The sequence below is a fragment of the Protopterus annectens genome, chromosome 3.part0 (assembly GCF_019279795.1).
Source record: "Protopterus annectens isolate FY-2018-M chromosome 3.part0, PAN1.0, whole genome shotgun sequence".
NCBI lineage: Eukaryota > Metazoa > Chordata > Ceratodontiformes > Protopteridae > Protopterus > Protopterus annectens.
Window position 1 is genome coordinate 770,347,782 of NC_056731.1, and position 22,500 is coordinate 770,370,281.

The following is a 22,500-nucleotide window of genomic DNA, read 5'->3' on the forward strand; positions in this document are numbered from 1 at the left end:
ATCACTATATTAGTGGGGTGGAATATGTCATACGTAAGGCTATCTGTCCATCCTGTTATTGGTTGCATTCTGTTCTGAATGAGCTTTTATACCTCATGCCCAAAGAGTGCCAGCTATTCTGCACTCCTGCAATGGATTAAGTTGGTAATCAAAAACTAAATGAACAAATGTATAATAAAAGACAGAAAGTTGATATCTTATTAGCACACAATTGTTTTTATGTCTATTACATGTTTATTACTTAGAGGATTATGATCAGGTTTCTGATCGTTATCAGAATGTTATATGTTTAAAGCATGGATTTCAAGATATTTACTCTTGAAGAGACTCTTGATATCCATGTTGAGAACACATAACTTCCTAGGTTAAGTCTGGCAAGACCTGATTATATTTTTTTGTAGCACATTGAGTTTTACCTGTTCCCATTTGTGCTACATTTGTCAAGGGGAAAAAAGAAGAAATCGCAGTACCGATAAGTGTTTTACAGCTTAGAAATCTGTATCATTAACTACTGCCACATAGTGAGTGGCCACCCAGGAAAAGCATTGGGAAACCAATAAGCACTTTATTTAGCCTTAGAAAGAAGTCTAAATGAAGCATTTAAGTTGCTTTAATGGCTTCCTACCTGTAATGTGCTGCGGCCACTGTGTACTGTAAGTGCACTACTAGTGCTTATCAGTGCTAGCCTGTTTTTTCACCGATTTTGGCGTTTCTAACAGTGGTGCTCCTTGCACTACAAGACAGTTACATCACCTTTTTATTACATTGAGTTAAAGCATAGTGTTTCAGTTGCTTTGTATATGCCAATAAACAAATGAATTAGAGTTATAAAATCATCGCACACTTTCTGCCACTATTGTAAAAACTAACAACTGATAGCTTCTGTAATGCTGTTGAATCCACATTACATTTTTTCCACTGACAGAAAGCATTCTGATTTTTAACATTTAACTTTAGAGACTAGGCAAATTGTACATCAACACCCTGACTTGCGAACGAATATTCTCCAGCAGGGTATTAATGTACAAGTAATGTCCGCTGACAAATAAGCCCGCCACTTCATGGCAGCACATCAAGCTATCGTGGACCGCAAAAAAAATAATGGCCGCCATTGTTTTATGCTCGCTAAGCATCGGTTCTGCTGTTTAGTGATCGTAAAATGTAAAACAAAACAAAAAAGAGAGATGCTGTATATGTGTGTGTGTTTGCTTCTGTATATGAGAGCGAGAGATCAAGAGAGTGAGACAGACAGCAAGAGTGATCTTGTGTGACTGAATGCGTGCATGAAAGTAAATGAGACTGTGTGTGTGTGTGTGTGTGTGTGTGTGTGTGTGTGTGTGTGTGTGTGTGTGTGTGTGTGTGTGTGTGTGTGTGTGAGTGTGTGTATGAAAGCAGAGGAGACTGTGTGTGTGTATATGTATGTGTGTGAAAGCAGAAGAGACTGTGTATGTGTGTGTGGGAGAGAGAATGGGCTCTATGTAAAATTGTTGTGTTTTATTTGGTTATTAATTTTTTAAGCACTATATTATTTTTTATATATGTTTGATGTAAAATTGTGTCCATGTTGGACAGGGACTTTGGGTACTGACTTGTATAAACATGGACTAAACTCTTGGCTAGGTTTATAAAGGCCTCAGGGCCAATAACCTAGTAACTTCCTATGATCCTAAAATGCTTTGTCCCAACACCATCAACTTATATTACAGCAAGTTTGAAACATTAAGCGGAGGAACTATTTTCCATTAAAAATATATAAAAAAATAATATAGTACTTAAAAAAATAAGTAAGCAAAACAACAATTTTACACAGAGCCCATTCTCTAAGCTCAATAATGCCCTCCAGGGTGTGTGTGTTAATGTGCAGCACATTAACACACACCCTGTCAGGCATTATTGCTTGAATACGGACTCTTCCAGTGAATGCTGTGACCCGTCCCAAACTATTCCAGTACGGTGTAAGCTTCATTAGCTCTGTGTGCCTCTCTCACTGAGACATGATATAACAAAATCCCTTACTTTCAAGTCAAAGTAAATGCTATAGCTTTTGATATCCTTTCATATTACAAACTGATACTGATAATTTTATAACACCTCTATGACTAAAATTCATATTCAGTATCTATAGCAATGAGATTTTTTAAATGTCTCTAGACATCATCCAAAAACTAAATTATACAAGAAGCTGCTATTAAGAACCCCCTCTGACAATTTTTACAGTATTACTTTCATAAGCCACATAATGCTATCTGAAACAGTTAACAAACATCAGTGTTTAAGATGGACTTTCGAACTTTTCATAATGAGCAGAGAAATGGAAATTAAAGTTGAGAAAGTTTCAGCAAAAGAAAATTAAAATACATATCATTTGGGAACTTACAAATTCCAGCTGTTGCTTAACTTCTGAAACTCTTTTGATGCCATTACACTTAATGTGATTCTTTAATAATTAATAACATGGAAAAAGACATGAAAAAGCAGAAACAACAGTAAGCTTGGTTTCACCAGCTGGTTAGCACTTTGGTGTCTAATATACGTTATTAATTGGCTTATCCACTTTTGGACAAAACACATTTACAGAAGGGACTCGGGGAGAGAGAGAGAAGTTTCTAAGCAAAGCACGTGTAATACAGATATTGGAACGTATCTGACAAAAGTAAACTTACAGGATGTATACAGACAAACCCATCAGACTTATAATAGCATTTTAAAAAGGAGAGTGTAAGCTTTTTTAGATGTTCCACATCATGTAAGACTTGAGTCCTCACGCATTTTAACCTTATCTGCAAAATAAACCCCTTTAGTTAAATAAATGTGTTTATCAAGCAAATGCTTCCTTTCTGTACCTGCATTTTACTGTAAAACTCTTTCTTACCTTCTTAAATGTTTTGACCTTAACCCTGGAAGACCTCAACCATATGATCTATTAAAATCTATAGGACTGTGCTTTAATTCTGTTGTGTTTACTTTCATAAGTGATTAGAGCATAAATCCTCTAACAAGACCATTATTATATGATAGACAAGAGATGGGAACTTCCATGCCTGCTGGCTATCAGAGCCTTTCCACATGACAGAGTAATAGCATGGCCACGGGGAGGCTATCATCCTGGAGTTTTTGTGTTAGCCCTAACATTTCCCTTTGCAAGTACACATACAAAAAGCCCTGACTTACCTTTTGCAGGGAAATATCACCTTCTGATTTCCAGTCTCCACATGAGATCAGGAGCAGAATTAATACTACATACCTGCATTCCTTAACCCTCTAGACAGGGATAGAAAAGCAGACATTACCTCATCTGTTTCCTAACCTACTCTGTTCTTCTAGATGATGTATCTTTATATATCTAGGTCACTATAAACAGTAAATACAGATGAATCTAATCCCCAGTGGCAGACAGTTATGGTTACAAGCTTATTACACTGATACAAACATTCATACACACAGTTACAATACAAGCACAGGCAAAATGTCAACCACTCCCCAACAGCACATTCTTGTATTGTTTTGTGTATGTAATGTCATATTATTTACTGCTACAGTATTAGTAAAATGGAGATTATTTGGCCATTAAAATTACCAAAGTTATGAACTTCTCCACATCATTTTCAAATTACATTACCAGATGTAGTCAAACTGTAGTCCTGCCAGTTCTCAGATTTACTGGCCACTTTGCAATCCTGGGACCCCTTGACTGTATGCAACACTCTTTGCATCTATAAAAGATTTGAAGAAGTCATCATAAACAGGAAATATGGGAGCTGGGAAAAGTAACCAGGAGGTACAGGCAACAGACTGTAGGAGCCCCCATTTTTCTGGATATAGGAAAAGTACAGTTGTGTACACTTACCATAAATGTAGATGTTTGAGTGTATTCACTGTTGCAGTCATCACACTCGGGTTACCTGCCTTCAGGTAGCCCTCAGTCAGCCCGAATACCAGAGTCTTAGTATTTCTGTGTCAGATGCTGTCGCTTCTTACACGATGTCGGGTTGTCAGGGGTATAAAACATGCAGCCGATGCCATTATATCAGTTTTCCTTGCCCCAAATGTCAGGAGCCCCCCAAATAGGGAGCTAGTATATGGTGGGGAACACCACCAGTAAAAAGTAAATACCAATGCCATTAGGAATGGCCGCAGAGAAGAGAGATAGAAAGATAGAGAAAACCAGGGGGATGGAGGGAGGGAAACCAGGACTGCAACAGTGAATACACTCGAACATCTATATTTATGGTAAGCGTACACAACTGTACTATGTTCTTTGTGTTTCACTGTTGCAGTCATCACACTTGGGTTGATTCCCAAAGCTGAGGAAGGGTGGAGGCAGTCAAGAAGTGTTAGGGCTGGCTAGTAGGCCTTGCAAGACTGCTGTAGCAAATCCAGCCCTGGATTTAGAAAAGATAGGTAAGTGGTAATGCTTGGTGAAGGTGTGAACAGAACTCCAGGTTACAGCTTCCAGAATGTCCCTGGCAGGGACTCCCCTGAGAAATGCTGTAGAGGTGGAAGTAGCCCTAGTGGAATGTGGTCTGATCCCCTGCGGGGTAGGTTTACCATGGTGCTTGTAGCAGAAATGGATGCAGTGTGCTCTCCATTTGGAAATGGTTTGTTTTGAAATGGCCTTACCCTCTGCCCCTGTAGCAAAGCTGACTAGCAGCTGGTCAGATTTTCTGAAAGGCTTAGTCCTGTCAAGGAAGAACCTGAGCTGTCTGTGCACATCCAAGCAGTGCAGGATCCTTTCCCCTTTATTCTGAGGGTTAGGGAAGAGGGTTGGCAAATGGATGGGTTGGTTTAGAGCCACACTGGACACCACCTTAGGCATAAAGGATGGGTTAGTCCTGAGGGAAACCCTGTCAGCATGGAAAATAATGAAAGGTTCCACAGCCATTAGTGCCTGTAACTCAGACACTCTTCTTGCTGAAGTTATGGCTGCTTTCCAAGAAAGAAATTTTAACTCTGCTGAGGTAGCAGGTATAAAAGGAGGAAGAGTGAGCTTTTCCAGTACAAAGTTAAGGTCCCAGGTAGGGGTGGGTGCTCTCCTAGGGGGCCTTAAGATGTTAGCCCCTCTCAGAAACTGCTTGATGAGAGGGTGAGAAAATAGATGTGGCTCAGTATTACAGTGAGCTGAGATGGCAGAGGCATGAATCTTAATGGAGGAGAAGGATAGGCCTCTATGGAGTAGCTCTGCTAGGTAATCCAGGATTAGAGGTAAGGAGGACACTGCTGTGTCCTTACCTTGAGACTGAATCCAAGAACAATATCTTTTCCACTTTTCAGCATAGAATTTCCTAGCACTAGGCCTTCTGGCTTCAAGAATGACGTCCAGCACCTGTTTGCTGAGGGCTGCTGGTGGGGTATTCAAGAGATAAGCCAGGCTGCAAGGTTTAGGGTTTGCAATTGAGGATGCAAAATCTGTCCCTCCTGCTGCAACAGCAGGGTAGGGGTCTGGAAAAGGTGCCAGGGTGGCACTGTTGTCAAGCTGCGTAAGAGTGGGTACCAGTGCTGGCATGGCCAGTCTTGAGCAATAAGAATTTCCCTTGGCCTGTCCTGTTTTATCTTGAGTAGTACTCTGGAGAGAAGGGGCAGAGGGGGTAGGCATAAATTGAGAGGTTATACCATTGAAAGGATAGGGCATCCACCTTCCAGGCCCTACTGTGAGGGTTCCTGGTGCAGAATTTGTTCAACTGGTGGTTCTCAGAGGAGGTAAAGAGGTCCACCTCCAGTGTCCCCCACCTCTGGATCAGATGGTTGAAGGTATTTGGGCTCCAATTTCCACTCGTGTGGGTCTAGGAGATTTCTGCTTAAGTCATCTGCCAATGAATTTTGTTTGCCAGGCAGGAATTGAGCTTGTAGATGCACTTGGTTGCTCAAGGCTGTGCTCCACAGGGCCATGGCTAACCTGCAGAGTGGGTAAGAATGGGTTCCCCCCTGCTTGTTTACGTACCACATTACTGTGGTGTTGTCTGTTTTTATAAGCACTTGTCCTGGAATGATTAGGTATTTGAAGGCTGTCAGAGCATTCTGTTCAGCTAGCATCGCTTTTTGATTGATGTGCAGGAGAATCTGGCTTAGGCTCCATTGGCCCTGAATGCATTTTCCTGCCATGTGAGCCCCCCATGCATAATCTGATGTGTCTGTTGTCAGGGTTTTGGTGGTGATGGGTTGAGTGAAAAGCAGTCCTTTGTTGTGGTTGCATGCTTCTGCCCACCAAAGGAACTCTGCCCTTAGACAAGGTATGATAGGAATGACTGTTTCCAGGTCATGAGAATGTTGGCACCACAGACTTTTTAAGTACCGTTGAAGTTTCCTCATATGCATTCTTGTATATGGAATTAGCAGAATACATGAGGCCATGAACCCTAGGGCTTGCAGTACTTTTCTTGCAGATAGCTGGATTCTGGTGGCCATTTGTTTGAATTAATTTGTCAGATAGACCTGTTTTTCTGAAGTGAGAAATGCCATCTGGGAAGTTGTGTCAGTTTCACATACACCCAGGAATACAATCTTTTGACTGGGCACCAGTTGTGATTTCTTTTCATTGATGGTGTACCCTAATGAAGTCAGAAGGCTTTTTACAAATGCCAGGTGCTGAAGCAGCAATTCCTGACTGTCCGCCTGTATCAGGCAGTCGTCCAAGTATGGGAAAATTTGGATATTTCTCTGCCTGCAGTATGCAATGGCTGGAGCCAGGCACTTTGTGAATACTCTGAGAGCAGTAGATAAGCCAAAGAGTAGTGTAGAAAACTGATAGTGCATAGAGCCTGCCCTGAAACATAGATATTTCCTGCATGATTCCCTTATGGGGATGTGCAGATAAGCTTCTTTTAAGTATAGAGTGACTAACCAGACATTCTTGGCTAGCATGGGGAGAAGCTGTTGCAGGGTAAGCATCTTGAATTTTGGGACCACCAGAAAGGTGTTGAGGATAGAAAGATCCAGGATTGGGTGCCAAGAGCCCACTTTTCTGGGCACCAGGAAAAGTCTGGAGTAGAAATCTTGACCCCTTTGTTCTACTGGAACAGGTTGAGTAGCTCTGATATTGAGCAGGGACAGGACTTGCTTTTGAACCTCTGCGCACTGGTGTGGAAGAAGGTCTGGAAACCTGCTTGGGGTTGGGAGTGAATGGAAGTAGAATTTGTACCCCTGGGATAAAATGTTTAGGACCCATCGGTCTTGAGTAATGGACATCCAGTTTTTTGCATGAACGGCAAGTTTTCCTCCTAGGGCCACAAGTAATTGATCAGGGCTGGGAAGGATAATTGAGAAGACATTGTGAACTTTTTCCATAAGGGGGCAGCTTAACACTCCCTGTTTTTGAGGTAGGGGCACTCCATTGTTTAGATCTCTGCATACCCTGAGACTGTAGTCTGGGTGGCCTGTTTCCTCTGGGTCTGGTCTGGGAAAGGCTAGCAGGGGCTGGAAAGGACCAGTTTTTTGAAGGCCAATGCTTACCAAATCTAGGTGGTTGCACTTGTAAGAATTCTTTAACAGTTTGCATAGATTTAGCTTTTTCTTCCATCTTTTTAAGAACTTCTTCTGCTTTGGTGCCAAACAAATGGTCCTGATTTAAAGGAGCGTCTAGTAATTTGGATTTGACATGATCTGGCAAGGATTTTTCCCTCAGCCAAGCGTGTCTTCTCAGTACAGACCCAGTGACTGCAGCCCTGCAAGATGCTTCTAGGGAATCAAAGCCACACTGCAAAGTATACTTACTAACTTGGTCTGCAGAATGCATTAGCTCTTGTAAATCTTTATTTTCTGCACAGTCTGGCAATAATACCATTTTTTGTTTAATTAGTTCCATAATATGTTGCTGGTACTTCAACATGTGAAACTGGCAATTCAATGCCCTGATGGCAAGAGTTAGAGAGGTATATACCTTCTTACTCCATCTGTCTAAAGCTCTGGAATCCCTGTCCGAATGGGTAGGATTTTTGGCTGTAGTAGACTTAATACCTTTAGGTCCATGGGAAATGGTCTCTGGATCAGCAGTGGGATTCTTGAAGAGAAATTTGTGGGAATCAGGTACTCTGTAGAACCTGTCAGGTTTCCTAGGGGCTGGGGGAAATGTATCAGGAGTTAGAATGGATTCCATAAAAACATCATCTACAACATCCAGGACAGGGGGTATTGCTAAAGGCCTGTGCTGAGGCAACTCTAAAAATTCTCTGAGTCTCTTTTTGGACTGAGGGTAGTCTTGGCATTCCCAGTGGATATGCTCTCTTAAAGTATGCAAAGTTTCACCAAAAGAAAAATCCTCTGGAGGGGAGGTAGAGGGAATGGATTCCTCTGCATCTGAATCCTCATAGGCTGATAAGGGCATGTCCTGATAATCAGAAGGATCAGAATCATCGGACTCCTGGTCAGTAGAATCAGAAGGAAACTCAGTTCTTTGTCTCTTAGCAAGAGAAGGCTGGCTTTCCCTAATTAGGGTAATAAGGTCTTCAGCCATTCTAAGCATTTGTTTTTGTGGCATGGGAGCTTCAGCATGCACATTGGTTGTCAGTTTTCTAGGTGTAGTGCATACTCTGGGCCTAAGAAACTCGGTTGTTTTGGCTAAAACCGAAGGCATTGGTTTGATTCAAACATCGGTAGGATGGAATACACCCTCGGAAGCCGGTGCCTACACAGCAGCTCTGGGCCCATACAAGACAGAGACATCCGCAGGTTCCATAGTCGAAGAAGCATCTCGCAGCATACTGGACTCTGAATGGGTCTCAGCAGAGGCCTGCAAATCCATAGAAGTGGGTATCAGGGGCTGCATAGGCACCTCACTGAGTACTGGTGGACTGGTTCATAGGTTCATACTGGGCTATCTGCCCTAGGGCATTTATAAGCCTAGCCAGAGTGTGTTTGGCTTTCACCACCCATTTTAAATTAATTTTGCTATGCCCTTTTTTGAGATTAGTATACTGTGCCTCTGTCTAACAGTGACACTGAAGTGATACCCGGGGTAAACCTACGATCTCCCATCCACTCATCAAGATTCCTCTTGAAGAGAGTCAATGAGGGACTCTGCCTAACCTGGACTGGGATTTTATTCTAGAGTGAAGGGAGCCTCTGGGTTATGAATCTGTCCCTCCAGCATGTCCTATTTATTTCAGTGCTGAGGTTCAAGTCTCTCGAGCGCGTAGCTCGATGGGATTTGGATTTTCTGAGGTGCAGCATGTCAATTAATTCCGGGTTGGACATGGCTTTATACGTCAGGCACAGATCGCCTCTGAGCAGGCGGTATGCCACTGAGTAGAGCTGGAGTTTCTTTAACCGGGCAGCATATGGCATCTGTTTGAGCCCTTTGATCCTCTTGGTGAGGTACTTTTGGGGTCTTTCCAGTTGCTGCAGGTGTCTGGTAAGGTACATCCCAAAAGGGGCATTGTACTCAATTACTGGCCTGATGAGGGATGAGTAAAGAGGCACTATGACCTCCCCTGATCTAGATGTGAATCCCTTCATGATTAGGTGGGCTATATAAAATGTTTTTCTAACCACTTTGGCCACGTGGTTGTCAAATGAGAGATTGCTATCAACTTGGGTCCCCAGGTCCCTAATTACTTCTTCTGTACTTAATGGATTACCACCTATGTGGTAATTTGTGGGCACTTTGTTTTTGCCAAAGGGGATGACTATACACTTTTTGGCGTTTAGCTTGAGGCCATGGCTCTGGCACCAGTTGTCTGTTTCTATGAAGCCCTTTTGGAGAATGCTTGTGTCAGCTGGAGAGTCAATTATGGCACCCAGTTCGCAGTCATCTGTGAACTTGGTCAGCCACAGTCCTTCTGTGTTGGCCTGTAACTCCGAGAAATATATACCGAACAAGAGAGGTCCCAGGACTGAGCCTTGTGGGATGCCACTTGTAACTGGTTTGGAGTCTGACATGGCTCCAGCAATTCTAACCATGTGGGTTCTGTCTTTGAGCCAGTTTGCAACCCATCTAGTGACATAGGGGTTTATATTTAAGCTGGTGAGCTTATCTATAATGCCCGAGTGGGGTATTGTATCAAAGGCTTTTGCAAGGTCCAGGTAGGCTGTGTGGACCACCTTCCCCTCATCAATGGCCTTGGTGTCTGTTTCAAAGAAATCAACCAGGTTTAAGAGGCAGGATCTGCCCTTAACAAAGCCGAACTGGGTAGGATTCAGTGTCTGTAGGTCCCCAATATCTTTATTTATGAGGTCCATGATGATCCTTTCTATTGCATTGCAGACCAAGCTAGTTAGGCTTATGGGGCGATAGTTTCCAGGATCCGTTGAGGCACCACCTTTGTGGAGAGGGACCACTGTTGCTGTACACCACTCTTTGGGTACATATCCTGTAGTAAGGCTGAGATTGAACAGTAGTTTTATGTTTGGGTTTAGCTCTTCTTGGAGTTCATGCAGGATGCAGCCTGGGACACCGTCTGGTCCCATTGATGCTGTGTTTTTTGCTTTGGAGAGGGCAGCTCTTACCTGAGCATCTGAGATGTCAGGGGCAGCACTCTGCTGGGATAGATATTTGCCCTTTTGGTGGGGAGGGGGGGAAGAAGTTTGTGCTGAACCTGTCAGCTAGGATGTTGGCAATGTCTGTGGGTTCGGTGTATTTTTTGTCATTTTGGACTAATTCTGAGCATATCTGGGAATTCCCACCCAGGTTCCTAACATAACTAAAGAAAGCCTTGTGATTATCCTTAGTGTCCTGTGCAATTTTTCTCTCAAAGCTGGCCTTAGACGATTTTATGAGTGCCCGTAGTTTTTGCTAATACTGATCAGAGATGCCTTCCCTTTTTTGGGATTTTGCTCTATCATGTAGTAGCTTCCTCCTTCTATTGCATAGTTTGCTTATGGCTGGGGTCCACCAGACAGGACGTCTGCCTTTGGAGGATTGGGTCTTGGTTTTATTTGGGATCGCATGATCCATGCATTCCTGAAGGTGTTCATAGAATGCGTTTATAAAGGATTCTGCGGTCTGGGCGTATTTTCACAGGCCCGGGGGCTTTGAAGGATTCCACCTCGGTTTTGAGGAGTGTGAAATTTGCTTTAGAGAAGTTTTTCACTGTGGTTTTCAGGGCAGGGGGTGGAGTCGGGATGTGAATATCCAGTGAGATTAGTTTATGGTCTGATCTTACCAGTGAGGGATACACTTCTGGTCTGGAGCATAGAGTCCCCATGTTGGTAATGATCAGGTCCAGTATGTTTTCCCATCTTGTGGGAGTGGTAACAAGTTGTTCCATAGCATTTGAGTTTATAAATTCTAGGAACCTTTGGGCTAGGGTGTTGGAGCTAGAGTAATGCTCCCAGTCTATGTTTGGGTAGTTGAAGTCGCCCAATATAGTGGTGTTTGGAGAGACCTTCATATTTTCCAGTGTTCTCAGGAAGACCGAGTGGGGTTCCTGGGTTTGGGAGGGTGGTCTGTACCAGGCTATAAACTGGAAGGCAGTTTTACCCACTGTTAGTTGCACATGGATAGTCTCTGATGCTTCGTGCTGTGCCACCAACCTGGAAGTGTGGGTATCTTTGACGACTATTGATACTCCCCCTCCTTTTGTGGTTCGGTCCAAGTTTTGGGGCCGAAAAGCATGGTATGAGGTATAACCTGGTAGTGCTGGGGTGCTCTCAGGAGCCTTGAACCAGGTTTCTGTTACTGCACAGATATCGATGTTCTCCATGCTAAGGAGAGTTTCGAGTGCGTGCATCTTGAGGTTTAGACTTCTGGCGTTGAGTAGCATTACTCTTAGTTTCTTATCCCTTGTGATACCTATGGAGGTGGGTTTGTCTTTTGAGCCTTGCCTAAAAAAGGCACTATGGGGGTAGCAAGAGCCTTTGACAATATCTGAAATCCCAGGTGTGACAGGTGCAAGCCATCCCTAGTGAAGCATCGTGGCTTGTTGAGCATATCATCCCAGGCTGACAGGCATTGGATCCCCTTTGAATGACACCAATACTTAAGCCAATTGTTGAAATTGATCATCTTGTCTTCATATTGTGGCATCATTCTTGGTGAGGGTAAGATGCTACTCAAGGTCAGGGTCATACCGGCCTGCGCTACATGCTCAGAGAGCTCCTCTATGTTTCTTTTCATGTAGTCCAGGGAGGTACGTCTCAGGTCATTCACACCAGCATGGACAATGACTGAGTCAAATTTGTACTTGCCTTGGAGTGACCTGAGTGCTTGTGTTATGTGGCGGATCCTAGTGCCCGACAGGCAGCTCACCGTGACCTTCTCCTTGTTCAGCCTGGTGAGCGGGACGTCAGTGTGCCTGACGATAGAGTCACCTATTACAAGTGTATCAGGTGTGTTGTTTAGCCATAAGGGCTGTGACTGTTCGGCACACTGGCTTTGTGAGCTATGTGTTGCACGTGTTTTGTTTTGGGGTAGCGGTTGCTTGGGTGCCTGCTTTGGAGGTCTCTGCTGCTTAGGCAGATTTTTATTTAGAGCCTCAGAGTATGTTTTTATGTGTTTGGTTTGCTGTCATGGTGGGTCTATGTGAGACTGGAATTGTAGTGAGTGTGGTTTCCTTCTCCTCCCGACTGGTTTCGCCAGTACTGAGTTGAGAGAGCTTAGCCTCCAGTATGGCTATATGGTTGCATCTCTCACATGTGTTGGAATTTTTTGGGAGGAGGAGAGGGTTGTCTGTGTACATGAGGCAGTTGTAACATTGCCTCAAGATTCCCAGATTCACCAGCTGGACCGGAGAGGAGATTGACAACTGACCTTTGGACATGCTAGAATAGTATTGGGAATTCCTTTATAATTGAAAAAAAGGCCCAATGGGGAACAAGGTACTCAAAGGGAGTTTGTGAGGGTGTAGTGCTTTTAATTTTTTAGTGCTGACTTATATAATTGCTTTAGTGAGCAAGTGCCAGGTAACTTAAATGCAATGTGTTACAGGTAACTTAAATGCAAAAACGACAAACAGTAACTTTCTTTCAAGTGAAACAAGGAAATAAGTACGGTAAGCAATGCAGATATCAGTAGGGATCAGAGGAGCGCTGAAAAGCCGCGTTTTAGGTGGAATTAGCATTTCAGGGAAATAACAAGCAAACAAACAACAAGCATACAAACAAAGCTAGATTCAGCAGGCCTGGATCTAGTCTATGCTACAGCAAACAATGTGTACCAATTTCAGTAAGAAACAGTTCAAATATGCAGGCACTATAAGCCTTTAACCAGAAATTCCCAGCTCAGAAGGGCAGAGTCCAGCCTCTCCTCCCACAAGAGTGCAGACCACGAACCATTTTAATGTAAAATAACTGGCCTGAAGCCCAAGTGCTTAAACCAGAATTAATACACTTATAGAATAACAGACACTGATCCCTCAATCAGCAGTTCCCAACTTAGAAGGATGTAAGCTACCTGTTCTGCCACTACAGTGCAGACCACAAACCTTCTTAATGTAAAACAACTGGTCTGAAGCCCAAGTGCTTAATCCAAAAGACTTAGAATGATAGCTACACTTTAATGAAGTTACTACCAAGCAGTAATAAATACAATTTAATACTTTAAAGAATGCCTGGATCAGTGCTCAAGTTATACAAACAAAGCTAGATTCAGCAGGCCTGGATCTAGTCTATGCTACAGCAAACAAGGTGTACCAATTTCAGTAAGAAGCAGTTCAAACAGGAAGGCACTATAAACCTTTAACCAGAAATTCCCAGCTCAGAAGGGCAGAGTCCAGCCTCTCCTCCCACAAGAGTGCAGACCACAAACCCTTTTAATGTAAAATAACTGGCCTGAAGCCCAAATGCTTAAACCAGTATTAATACACTTTTAGAATAACAGACACTGTTCCCTCGATCAGCAGTTCCCAACTTAGAAGGATGTAAGCTACCTGTTCTGCCACTACAGTGCAGACCACAAACCTTCTTAATGTAAAACAACTGGTCTGAAGCCCAAGTGCTTAAACTAAAAGGCTTAGAATGAGTTACACCAAGCAGTAATAAATACAATTGAGTACTTTTAAGATGACGCAAAAGCAAAATAAAGTAGGAAGAAACACAAATACAGTAAAAGCAGATAATTGTTTTTTTTTTTTTTGAGTGAGCAAATGAGATGGGCCCAGGAGTTACAGGACAGAAACAAGTGCAAATGCAGGCCTTCAAATCAGAAAGTTGAGAGAGATGGAAGACCACCCAAATGGCCAATAACTACAAATTCTGGGCCAGAAACACTCCTTATGCAGTAGACAGGTTACCTAGTGCTTACCACTCCCACTGATAAGCTAGAAGGCTTCCCTCCAACACAGAAAGTCTTGGGGGGCTCAGAAGCTTACAAATAGTCCTGGATACAGCAAATCTGTATCTGGAACACTAATTACAGAAAAGGTAGGAAACAGGCCTACAATTTTTTTTTTCAGAAAAGTAGCAAAAACAGTAGTAAAAACAATTCACATACAGTGCAAGCTGGCACACTTGAGTATGTAGCAATATTAGTCCACACACAGTTTGAAAAAATGTAATTAAATTAAAAAAGGACTAAAAGCAAGTGCAGAAAGGGTTTATTAGGTAGAATGTGGTAAAGAGATGGGACTGGGGGAGTGTCCTAGATCAAATCTACAGTGGGGCGGGCACTGCAAAAGCCACCAAATTTAAACTACAACCAAGAACAGGGAGGGGGGGGGTTTCAACAGGGATGTGAGGAATCAGAGTGCAAATTATAAAACCAAAAAAATATATACTGATCTCTGTATATTTGCAGAACAGTAAGACAACAGATATCTAAGCAACAATTTAGCTCTATAATACAGAATAATACAGAAAAATATACTCAGCTCTATATATTTTCAGATAGTCTTGTAAGGCTGTCTCTCAAAACACAGGTTTCACTTTAAATGCAGGTTGCTGCTATTAAGTCAAATTAAGGGAACCTTGAATTAACAACACACAAGCTATAGAAATCAAAATGAGGGGTGAGGGGGTGGGGAAGACAGTTTCAACAGAGATGTGAGAAATCAGAGAGCAAATTATAAAACCAAAAAAATATATACTGATCTCTGTATATTTGCAGAACAGTAAGACAACAGATATCTAAGCAACAATTTAGCTCTATAATGCAGAATAATACAGAAAAATATACTCAGCTCTATATATTTGCAGATAGTCTTGTAAGGCTGTCTCTCAACACACAGGTTCCACTTTAAATGCAGGCTGCTGCTATTAAGTCAAATTAAGGGAACCTTGAGTTAACAACACACAAGCTATAGAAATCAAAATGAGGGTGGGGTGGGGAAGACAGTTTCAACAGAGATGTGAGGAATCAGAGTGCAAATTATAAAACCAAAAAAATATATAGTGATCTCTGTATATTTGCAGAACAGTAAGACAACAGATATCTAAGCAACAATTTAGCTCTATAATACAGAATAATACAGAAAAATATACTCAGCTCTATATATTTGCAGATAGTCTTGTAAGGCTGTCTATCAACACACAGGTTCCACTTTAAATGCAGGCTGCTGCTATTAAGTCAAATTAAGTGAACCTTGAGTTAACAACACACAAGCTATAGAAGTCAAAATGAGGGTGGGGTGGGGAAGACAGTTTCAACAGAGATGTGAGGAATCTGAGTGCAAATTATAAAACCAAAAAAATATATACTGACCTTTGTATATTTGCAGAACAGTAAGACAACAGATATCTAAGCAACAATTTAGCTCTATAATACAGAATAATACAGAAAAATATACTCAGCTCTATATATTTGCAGATAGTCTTGTAAGGCTGTCTATCAACACACAGGTTCCACTTTAAATGCAGGCTGCTGCTATTAAGTCAAATTAAGGGAACCTTGAGTTAACAACACACAAGCTATAGAAGTCAAAATGAGGGTGGGGTGGGGAAGACAGTTTCAACAGAGATGTGAGGAATCAGAGTGCAAATGATAAAACCAAAAAATATATACTGACATCTGTATATTTGCAGAACAGTAAGACAACAGATATCTAAGCAACAATTTAGCTCTATAATACAGAATAATACAGAAAAATATACTCAGCTCTATATATTTACAGATAGTCTTGTAAGGCTGTCTCTCAATACACAGGTTCCACTTTAAATGCAGGCTGCTGCTATTAAGTCAAATTAAGGAAACTTTGAATTAACAACACACAAGCTATAGAAATCAAAATGAGGGGGGGGGGGTGGGGAAGACAGTTTCAACAGAGATGTGAGGAATCAGAGTGCAAATTATAAAACCAAAAAAATATATACTGATCTCTGTATATTTGCAGAACAGTAAGACAACAGATATCTAAGCAACAATTTAGCTCTATAATACAGAATAATAAGGAAAAATATACTCAGCTCTATATATTTGCAGATAGTCTTGTAAGGCTGTCTATCAACACACAGGTTCCACTTTAAATGCAGGCTGCTGCTATTAAGTCAAATTAAGGGAACCTTGAGTTAACAACACACAAGCTATAGAAGTCAAAATGAGGGTGGGGTGGGGAAGACAGTTTCAACAGAGATGTGAGGAATCAGAGTGCAAATTATAAAACCAAAAAAATATATACTGATCTCTGTATATTTGCAGAACAGTAAGACAACAGATATCTAAGCAACAATTTAGCTCTATAATACAGAATAATACAGAAAAATATACTCAGCTCTATATATTTGCAGATAGTCTTGTAAGGCTGTCTCTCAACACACAGGTTCCACTTTAAATGCAGGCTGCTGCTATTAAGTCAAATTAAGGGAACCTTGAGTTAACAACACACAAGCTATAGAAATCAAAATGAGGGGGTGGGGAAGACAGTTTCAACAGAGATGTGAGGAATCAGAGTGCAAATTATAAAACCAAAAAAATTTATACTGATCTCTGTGTATTTGCAGAACAGTAAGACAACAGATATCTAAGCAAAAATTTAGCTCTATAATACAGAATAATACAGAAAAATATACTCAGCTCTACATATTTGCAGATAGTCTTGTAAGGCTGTCTCTCAACACACAGGTTCCACTAGCTTAACGGAAGCATCATCGGCAGTTTTGGACCTATGTGGTCTGTCTCTGTCTTTATCTTTACATTTTTTCGGAAGATCGGTAGCCAGATGGCTTATTGAAGCCATTTCAGAATACGGAGAATGAGAGCGAAATAATTTAGTGATGAAGATAGCCCTTAAACAAGGCACAAAACTGACAGCGAGGGACATCATGGAATGGCCCTAAACAGGTGACGCAGTAAGAATGAAAATCTCTGTGAGGTATTTGCTTTACACAGGCAAGACAATTGTTAACTTTTTTTGACATCGGTTAGAACAAGAAAAAAGATCTCCAATGGGGTACTTAGCTTTAGAAGACTTCAGGATTACAAACTCGAAAATGAAAATTTCAGGTATTGGCCAACCGGCACTTGCAAACTGCTTCTGCTTCGGGCTCCTCCTCAGCAAGAAAGATGTACGTAATGGTGTCGGCTGCATGGTGAATACCCCTGACGACCTGACGTCATGGAAGAAGCGACAGCATCCGATGCAGAAATACTAAGACTCTGGTATTCGGGCCGACTGAGGGCTACCTACAGGCAGATAACCAGAGTGTGATGACTGCAAACAGTGAAACACGAAGAACATCTACTTCTTCACAGACAGGGTTGTAAGCTTATGTACTGAGGTCCCACACTGGATAGAAGAGATGAAATCTAAGAAGACATTCTAGAGAACATATGGGGCAATGGGTAAAGGTGGGAGGCTGGTGAATGGGAGGGAGAGAGGAGAACGTAAAGTTCAATGTCCTTAAATGGCAGACATGGCATGTTGCCTTCTTCTGCCACTAATTAACTATAAAAAAATGAAAAAAAAAATACTGCAGTTTCATTTGTTGGGCCCTGATAGGATTCTAACAAGAAACCCAGAGATGACTTACCAGCTTTGACTACAACCTGTCCAACACCCCTAATATTTATTTATTTGCATTTGTTAACACTGGTAGAGAAGTGATCCACATAAACCTTTTCCAGACACAGCCTTGTAAGTACTGTCTGAGTAAGTGACTTGCTTAGAGTCAAACATTTAAGCAAAAATATGATATAGGAATCAAACCCTGGACCACAGATAAGTAGCTTGTTAACAGCCCATAGCCTTAATCCTGTGCACTAACTGCCAGATAAATCAAACAGGTAAAATCTAATTTCTTTTTCAGCTTTTGGAGTCTGGTTACGTCCACAGCAGGACCCAAATAAAAATGGAGCCTGTAATTACAGATTTATCTTATATTTGACTGGTGTCAGAAGAATAAGGCAGCCTGTTTAGTTTGTTATTTAGCCTCAGCATCCCTACCAAAACAAACATTCAAACAAATTAAAGTGAAATTAAGTACAGCACATTTTAACATGAAACAGTGACTGTATCTACAGTCACTAAAAGGGTCATTCATTTTACATGCCATGGCTTCACTTACATTTAGATTAATGGAACAACATCCTGCAGTTTGTAAGAATTTTGGCTCAATATGAAGCCAACCTTAAGTAAGTGTATTAATCAAACACCATCTTAAAAAATCTGTAATAAAACAGACATTAATAATTTACTAAAGGGGCAAAGATAATTTATAATGATATTAAAAATGAAATAAGAATGAGATGGAAAATGTAAGAAAAGAGAACTCAGATGTTCTGTTTTATAGACAAACAGCTTTACTGTTACTATGTTCACGAACTATGTGTTTGCTAAGTTACTATAAAAGTTATGATGAAGATCAGTGGCACAGATTTACATATACATAATACTTGAATGTAGTAACAGTAAAGTTACAAAGCTGAAGACCACAAACGTTGCCTAAAGCAAAGCTGAATGCAGCATAGAAATGACAAATTGTCATTTCAGAAATGTTGTAAAATACTTAGCAAGACCATCCACAAGCAATATAAAAAATGTTGCAAATTCCAAAGTCCATCAGCTATTTCATAAATTGAATGAACTTGCACATTACACAGGGTAACAACACTTGACATTAAGATAGCTATCAATTCTAATACACATGCATGCATATATTTTTTTTTTCAAACTATCCCAAATAACATCTAAATCAAACAGTAAAACTCTCAGGAAAGAGTGACACAGTATGTCATTATCATAACGGATCCAGTGGTTGCTAATGCAATAGCTGGAAATCTTAAAGTATTTAACAGCTTACATTTACTGTTCATGAACTATAATCATCCATATCATATCTCTGAAGTGCTGCTATTTAGGAACAGAAGTTTATTTTTCCCAATAATTAACACAGATGTAGAATTCAGGCATTTGACTATTGTACCTAGCTAATAAACAGGAACTAGCGTGTCTGTGTATTAGATAATAAAAAATAGCAGTCAACTCTAGATGTGTGGAAATCAATATTCCTCAGAAACATTTACTGAACTTTCAGTTATGACAGAATAGCTTAGGAAGATATGAACAAATGTACAGGTGTATATATTTTTATATAGATAGAGATATAGATAGGAATATAGTGCCAGCTGATGTAGACAATATGCTCATGTTAGCATGCCATGTGCATGTTGTTAAAAAAATACTTTAATAAAATCAATAGGCCATTAGCCAAAGCACTGTGTTCACCTTGGCTTTGTCTGAGTTGCACTGAGCTTTAGTAAGGACTCGGTCTTTAAAATTTAATCAGTAAATGTAATGCTGAGTTAGAGAACTACATACAAAGCCAGTCATCACTGATTTTCAAATTATGTACGTCAATGAAGTCTTCTTGTACCCTTAAGTCCAGCTTGTAATAGCCACTTGAGTACTCCCTTTGGATATCCTGCTTAGGAAAATGAAAAGACAAACAAATAACCAAATAAATAAATCCCTGAGTGGGGGTTTGTTGTCCTCTTGTCTTGTGCCTTAAAGGGATATGCATGTAAGGAAATGAGCAAAGATTTGGATGATGCGCAGCTAAATTAGTTTATTCATAGGACAAGATTTGGTCCTACTGGAAAACCATCCACCTGACAACAGACCAACTTTAGCAAAAGTTGTACTAGAGCTATTTGACACTATAAGAGACCCTTCAATTCATTACTACCTAACCTTAGAAATTCCTGCAGGACAATACAGGTGAAACGTGATATCAAAATAATTTAAGCAGAAATGAGATTCAAACCAGAATTTAAAGTTTATTAGTAAGCAAACTAAATTCTGCCTCCTAATGTTAACTTCTTAGCAATAATTTTGTTAGTGTTGGTGAATGCCACAAATTGCCACTGTACCACTTTGTGTGGAATGAAAGAGAGGACATAAAGCAGGTAGCATGAACCAGTCTGTGTGAAAAAAGATACAAGACATGAAGCAGGTAGCAGTGAAAATACTTTATAGGGAGCATGTTCAGAAACTGATCAATCTGAAAGTAATTATGCAATGAGTAGCAGGAAAAGTATCTTCCCATACCTGATAAACATCCAAATACAGACTTGTTAATTTCTTCTGGTTAATTTTTTTAAAATGGACTCAGGTTGCTATATACCATAGAAAATAATATAACAGCTTCATAGATTTATTACATAGAGTAGGACTTAAATGTCACCTACTAACTTGAATAACATATTACCTTAAATGGGAACTTTTTTAAGCTTTAAGACTGTCTAAGCATCTATACCACTTAGCAAGTATTACATTTTACACTATCAAGAATTTTGTATTTGTCATCATTCAACCTTTATGCCAGTGATTGAATGGTATATTTAGACATTGTTTTCCATAAAGGTCATTTGGAAGTTTACCTGTGTGCAGGTAAAACCATGCATAGTACTGTTGCTGTGTCCTTGTTGAAAAGAAGATTTCTGAAAATGCCTTACCTGGCTCTTTCACTGTTGTGAGATCTTCATGGAGGATATCAACCTGTACAGACACTTGTGTTGTGATGCTCAGTGGATGTCCTGAATAATCCACTTCTTCCTTCTCCGGTGACTCAGTTGGTGGTGCCTCGACTGGTTTACCTAATGGCACTGGAGGCTATAACAGTAGAATGTAATGAATCAAAACAGGTGCCAAGTCTACATCTTATTTTATTAAACATATCTTCTACAATTGAACAGTAAAATCTTCAAAGCTGAAAATTAAAACTTTGACTGTATGAAAGCCAGATACAAAGAATACTGGGAAATGCTCTAGAAGGCAGAACCAGAATCATTTGTATTACAGTAAAGTAGGTTTTCAAAACAGCTGCCCAGTAAGTCCTACCACTATAATTAACGTGGTTTGCGAAAGGTGTTTAGAATATACAATTCCCTAATTCCTTTTTTAGCTGATATCCTTTAGAAAGTCCTGCATAACATCCAAGAACTGAATAATTGCTTGTTTATAGTAGATGATCTGTGAAGGAATTGATTGATACCTTACCAAGTAATTCCACAGATGTAATTCCCTCAATAACATGTCAACTTTTCTGGAACAGAACTGTACCATTAATTTGGGTAAGAAGGTATGAGGTCTTTCAGAGATGGCCAGCAGATAACTGGGGGTGAAAAATATAAATTGTGAAACAGAACAGTAGTCACAAGTTTATGCTTTCTGCTTGCAGTCCCTTTCTGTTGTCTCCTAATCCACTTAATGTTAAAAAAAACTCTTGAAATCCCCTCCCCCATGAATGTACATCATTTTCAGGTATTGCTCGCTACAGGTAAATATCTGTTGGTTTTAAATGTGCAAGCCAGTTTTTAAGTAGGTTATGTCCTAACCTGTACTATAGACATTAATTTGGGCAGTTAATTGATATATTCTACCTTCAGTAAGCCATATTGTTTCTGAGACATGTTCAGAAAAAATGTGCTAATTACTTTTCTTCTGATGACAAAAGGAGGCATTTAGCCTATTTAGCCTGCCGTAGTCATTCCAGTATTCTGTTACATGGGTTTACAATCATCTCTCTGAAGAAGCAGCTGCACAGACACAGGGAGCAGCTAATCCCCATAGTATTAGTGCCTACGGCCAGACTCCGACCTTCCTGTTCAAAGAGACCCCTTTTACATCTCTGCAGCATGACCACATACACCCTTATCATGTCTCCTCATCTCTTCTTGTATCTGTGAGAAGACATCCAGGACATCTAGTCTCTGAACACATACTTTATCCTACCCACACACATTTGGTGACTTTGTCCTAGACTCATTCAAGCAACGAGCTGCCCATTCCCCCTCTTTTATGTCCACCATAACTGCACTCTGTACTCAGCTTCTGGCCTAATAAGGTCTCTGGAAGAGTGAGAGCATTGCTTCTAGAGTCTATTGCCCAAGGATAAAATAATATACTGTTGCTGCTGCAGATAGAATTTGCGTCCATTTAGATAAAAATGCAATCATGGTACTAAGACAGAAAGGTAACAAATGAGAATTATATGGATGAAATGATCTCACTTATTACTAAAAAAGCCATAATGTGGATCTGTAAAAGGGGCAGAACCTAAGTATGGTAAAAGCAGGCCTTGCTAAGAACTAGTCTGGCAGTTAGTGCAGAGGATTATGGATATGAACTGTTAACAAGCTACTCCCTGTATTACAAGATTGATTTGATCCCCTCAGCCTCCATTTGCCTACTGTGTCATTCT

General features: G+C 40.6%; 1 protein-coding gene across 4 annotated transcripts in view; it reads right to left on the reverse strand.

Annotated features, from left to right (window-relative positions):
• LOC122796547 (collagen alpha-1(XV) chain-like) overlaps positions 1-22,500 on the reverse strand; it is a 1,635,928-nt gene that overhangs the window by 860,119 nt on the left and 753,309 nt on the right. For all 4 annotated transcript variants that reach the window (XM_044065114.1, XM_044065113.1, XM_044065111.1 and 1 more), the window contains one exon: positions 20,753-20,909. In XM_044065114.1, coding sequence (XP_043921049.1) covers positions 20,753-20,909 — 157 coding nt within the window. The remainder of the gene's footprint in view (positions 1-20,752; positions 20,910-22,500) is intronic.